Source organism: Charadrius vociferus, unplaced genomic scaffold, assembly GCF_000708025.1.
Source record: "Charadrius vociferus isolate BGI_N301 unplaced genomic scaffold, ASM70802v2 scaffold234, whole genome shotgun sequence".
Classification (NCBI taxonomy): domain Eukaryota; kingdom Metazoa; phylum Chordata; class Aves; order Charadriiformes; family Charadriidae; genus Charadrius; species Charadrius vociferus.
The window spans coordinates 187,299-192,359 of NW_009648148.1; the positions used below are offsets into that span (position 1 = coordinate 187,299).

The following is a 5,061-nucleotide window of genomic DNA, read 5'->3' on the forward strand; positions in this document are numbered from 1 at the left end:
TAAAAAAAAAAAAAAGCCACCTAGTGATGGCTGACCTGAAGGTTTGCCCCTGGGTGGTTTGGTGAAGCCAGTGGGGAGGATGCTTTCTTGTTCAGGGTGGCAAATTTGTTTCTCCCACCAGATTACAAGGTCACTGCTCATTTTCATGCTCCCTTAGCTGGGCTCTTTTGTTCCCACTGGTTCCTGTAAGTAACCTGTTCCTTCACATTTTCTGTTTGTCTCAGGTACTGAAAGGTTCAGGCCGGAGGTTTTCCTGCATGCTCCCCTGCTGCCGCCCGGCCCTGCCCTGAGGAGAAGCGTTGGGAAGACTGGTCCTGCCCTGAGGAGAAGCGGTGGGAAGGCAGGCCCTGCCCTGAGGAGAAGCGGCGGGAAGGCGGGTGCTGCCCCTCAGCTGTGGGGTGCCGGGGTGAGGCTCCTTGTGAGGGTCACTGTGCCTCCCTGCGCCAGCCGCCATGGAGACCCTGTCCCAGGACTCTCTGCTGGAGTGCCACATTTGCTTCAACTACTACAGCCCCCGCCGGCGGCCCAAACTCCTGGACTGCAAGCACACTTGCTGCTCGGTGTGCCTGCAGCAGATGAGGACCAGCCAGAAGGACCTGCGGTGCCCCTGGTGCCGCGGGATCACCAAGCTGCCGCCGGGGTACTCTGTGTCGCAGCTGCCCGATGACCCCGAGGTGATTGCCGTCATTGCGATCCCCCACACCTCAGAGCACACCCCGGTCTTCATCAAACTCCCCAGCAATGGGTGCTACATGCTGCCCTTGCCCCTCTCCAAGGAGAGGGCGCTACTGCCGGGAGACATCGGCTGCCGTCTCTTGCCTGGCAGCCAGCAGAAGTCCCTGGCGGTGGTGACCATCCCGGCAGAGCAGCAGCCGCTGCAGGGTGGCCTCCCCGCCGAGGGGGGAGTGGAGGAGCCAGACCGGAGAGGCGTTGTGAAAAGCTCCACCTGGTCGGGGGTTTGCACTGTGATCCTGGTGGCCTGCGTCCTGGTCTTTCTCCTGGGCATCGTCCTCCACAACATGTCGTGCATTTCCAAGCGCTTCACGGTGATCTCCTGTGGTTGAGGCGGGGAGAGGGGCGCGCTCCCCCGGGGGTTGGGTTGGGTCGGTGGTGGTGGTGGGATGGAGGGAGACAATTCACCGCAGCTTTGCCCAATGACTGCAGAATGCTGTGCGCCGGGGCAGCGGTGCACCAGCCCGGCCACGGCCCCCGGTGTGGCGACGTCAGGCCTCTCAGCAGCGTGCAGAGAAAATCACGTCCCCTGTCTGGCGGCAGCGGCACTGAGGAGGACTGCATGTGTCACCATAATCATTTATCAAAGGGACTGCAACTTACAGTGATTTTTTTTATCGTGTTATGAGATTAAAGACATCTATGTAGCTGGTTATACTGTAAAGTATATGGTATGAGCTCTTCTCTAAACACATTAGATTAAAATCAAAACTGCTCCATGTAGAATTAAAGGAGAATTGGCGTGCGACTCTGTACAAGGTGTTCAATAGCAGTCCACACATGCATTATTTTTTAATGGGGGGAGGGAAACAGACTTGTAAAACCGAGAAATCATTTAGCTGGTAAGGCATTTTATATGTTTTAAACTGCACAGTACTTAAACCAAGTTAGGAAGTTGTACAGTAGTTTTTAAAAGGAAGTGTTTTACAAGCAATCATTTTGTTCTGTGGTGTGTGTTCTTTGCCTCTCTGTTTCTCCCCATTTTTTTCAGCTGCGGGGAAGTGGCACTTCCAGCATCTTTTATCTGAAGGAGCTTCTGAGCAGGGAAGCTGGGTGGGCTGGGAGGAATACCTAAAAATGCAGCCAAAACACTTCTGCCTAACTGGCTTCAAGCAAAAGATGGCTTTGGACAGTAAATGCTGGACGCGCTGTTTTACATCTGATCTGGCAGCAGGGCTTCCTGATGACCTGGCCTTCATAGCCATTAGTGAAGAAGTGGGTCACGAGAAGTCCTAGGACTCCTTCCTGCAAGGACATGATAGAAAATTGTTGTTCTTTTTCTAGAGGTTGGGTTTTCTTAATTGTTTTTAAAAGAATTTAGACCTATTTGGTCCCACTCTTTCCTAGGAGACACAACTGTGCACCCATGGATGGTGTAACACAGAAGTTGCTCTAAGGAAGCCTCACCATCCCAACTGAGACGAGGGACCCTTAAGTGCAGTCATCTAGTGAGAGGCAGTGACATAGCTGGGAGGAGGACCCAGGCCAACCTAACCCTCTACTGGGTGGGCTACCCCTCCCAAACCACTGTGGCTATCCTGGTGTCAAAATGTCTGGGTGAGCATAACGGAGCCTTTTCCCCCATTTCAGTCTTATAAACATTGGTGTTTGTACGGACAGATTTGAAAAGAAACCCACAAGAAGTGTCTCCTTCCACCTGTGAGTGTCATGAAATCCCGGTCATATTCTTAGTTCACTTCTTGGAAAGAGCCAAATTCTTCAACCTTCACTGCAGTAGTGCCTTGCTCTAAGCAGTCCCACTAGTGTTAGTAGTACTGCTTGTAAGTAAAATAGAGCTTGGTGTGAATTTGGGTATTTGTCGAGTCTGAAAGCTGAAATTTGTGTGAGGTTTAGGGTTCGGATGAAGGGGCACGCGACAGATCTTTAATAAGACAGAAAAAGCTATTGATTTGCACTGGTTCTTTTGGGAAGTACAAAGCATAACCTCCCTGAAGCGTGACCTCTTGTCGTCTACCTACTGCTCTTTCTAATAGTTAATTGGAGATTGCTCAATGCCATGTTACAACACCAGTGAACATAATTTTGACTATGCAGTGCCCAAGTTGGGCCTGTAGACATCGGTGGTTTGCTGGTTATGTCACAAAATCCAGTTGCTTGTTCAGAATAAACATTCTCCACTAGGACTTCTGTTGGGAACATACCTCTAACTTCATGCTGGATTTCTTCCCCTCCCTGTTCCCAAACCACCATCTTCTTCCTTGATTCCTGTTAACTGAAGAATAGCATTTAAGGTGCTTAATTGTTATGGTGTGTGTTGGGTCGTGTATGGAGAGGAACCATTGTGCTGATTTTTATCTACTATCATATGTATGCATAGCACAGCAAAAAAAAAAAATTAAAAAAAAAAATCCTCAGATAACACATTCAATGCCTTTTTCATGCAAGGCCCATGTGCAGGATGCCTTGAAACCTGAGTTGAAAGTATTGTAATTACATGGACACCTCTCCGCAGCATGTTTAATTTGGTTGCAGTAGGGAACAGCAGGTATTCCAAAAATGTGTCTTGTGAACGTCCAAGTCTCTTGTTGCCCGTAGGTAGCCATATTTCTACTGCTATCCACGCTACGCTGCTTATTGTGTAAAGGAAAGCCAGTTCACAAAAAAAAAAAGAATCTTGCCTTTATAAGACTCTTGAGGAAGTGACCAGATACAGCACTCGACCCTCTACTGCCTTATCCCCTGTAGCAATTGCCGAGTGTACCTGGAGCGTATAGCCTAGCCGGAAGGTGCTCCGAGAACAGAGCGCTGATGTGTTCTGTACCAACTTCTGCATTTGTTTATCAGAGTTGCCAATGGCTGCGCAAGACCGCGAGGCAGTCAAAGAGCAGGTCCTGGAGATGCAGGGCCAATAATGTTGACCTCCCTCTGGCCGTACCTGCCCGACTGAAGCTCCTGAGGCCGAGGTTTCTCTGGCGTCACAGAGAACGGCTGTCTTGAAAACCGCCCCTCTTTGTCCCTGCACGGAGGGTGCAGTATGAAAGAGAAATCAGAAATTAGGTTAAAATACCACACTGCATAACACATTATGCAACAGGCAGACCTGGAGTTTATCCGGTATTAATGACGTAAGTATTATATTAGCAGAATACCATCCTGTATTACGTAACACAGTACATTGTTTCGTTAATATGAATTTCCGTACTTCTTGTGCCTGCTGAAATGCATGTTTGACCTAATTTCTGATCCAGACATTTGCCTGCTCACAGCCTTGTGTAAGAGCAATAAGTAAAACCTCAAGATTTTTCTCTGCGTGTGCGCGCGGTGTGTACGTTCATTCCTTCTTATAAATAGGAGTTCTGGAGATGTTTTTGTTCTGGCTTTAGACTGTGACTATCATTTTAAATTTGGCAGCTGCCATATCATGTTGGATCACCTAGCTTTTTTGCTGACTTGTATAGAAGTGAACTAAATAGTTTGTTGTAATATACAGTGTTAAAATGTTTCTCAAATATGTCGATAGTCATACTGCTTTAAAAATGCAGTGCAGTCTGTCCCATGCCCTGGTCCAATACCTGGCATTAAAAAGTGATACTGCTATATACACCTCTATGGTTTTTTTTTTTTTTTAATTAATTTTTTTTTTAAAACAGCCTTATCTTTGTATGTTTTCTCTGCAGAGAAACATGTTTGGACTTGTGTCAAAATCATCGGGTTCTGGGCTAGTTTTTGTTCTCTGGTGTCCAGTAAGAAATTGCTGCCCAGTTCCACACAGGAAAAAAAAAAAAAAAAAAAAAAGAAGAAGGAAACTTACTGTGACTCTAGTACTGTTTGAGCAACCAAAATTTATGCTAAAACTTGTGGGTAACTACTCAAGCACCTGCATTTTTAGAGCAAATTACTCTGTATGAATGTGTTATTTATTTGCTTGTTCAGTGGGAAGGATGTGTGTGTTGGGGTCCAGCTTTGTTTTTTTCCTGGAGGGTCCCAACTTCCATTTTTGGCTTGTGCTTTCCTGGCAAACAGACTTTAGGGTTCACTCTGTGAAATTCTGTTTAGTGAATTTTAAAAATTCAAAATATGCAATTTTGGTATGTGGGATTTTTTTAGGAAATTGTGTGTTCAGTGATTGTTCATGCTTAACCAAGATGTAAAGGAGCCTGGATGTTTTGTAAACATGGAGCAATCATGAGTCCGAAGTTTCATCTTTATTAATGAAGCTCAGTCTGAATAAAACATTAGCAGGAAAAGAATGATATCAAGTGAATTATGGTACCTCTGTTACTTTGCCATCAAATGAAGAACATGGAAGGAAATTTGGCAGAATTCCTTTGTATTTTACGAGGGGGTGGCTGAAATTTGACTCAGATT

General features: G+C 46.5%; 1 protein-coding gene across 1 annotated transcript; it reads left to right on the top strand.

Annotated features, from left to right (window-relative positions):
• The first annotated feature begins 439 nt into the window (after nt 1-439).
• On the top strand, nt 440-1,367 carry RNF152 (ring finger protein 152). The gene has a single exon (XM_009883944.1). It carries the CDS (start codon nt 453-455, stop codon nt 1,062-1,064), a length of 612 nt encoding a protein of 203 aa, XP_009882246.1. The 5' UTR covers nt 440-452; the 3' UTR covers nt 1,065-1,367.
• Nucleotides 1,368-5,061: the final 3,694 nt, after the last annotated feature.

Bases quoted from the DNA above. Each gene is read 5' to 3' on its own strand.
- RNF152 (XM_009883944.1), top strand. From the start codon at position 453: ATGGAGACCCTGTCCCAGGACTCTCTGCTGGAGTGCCACATTTGCTTC.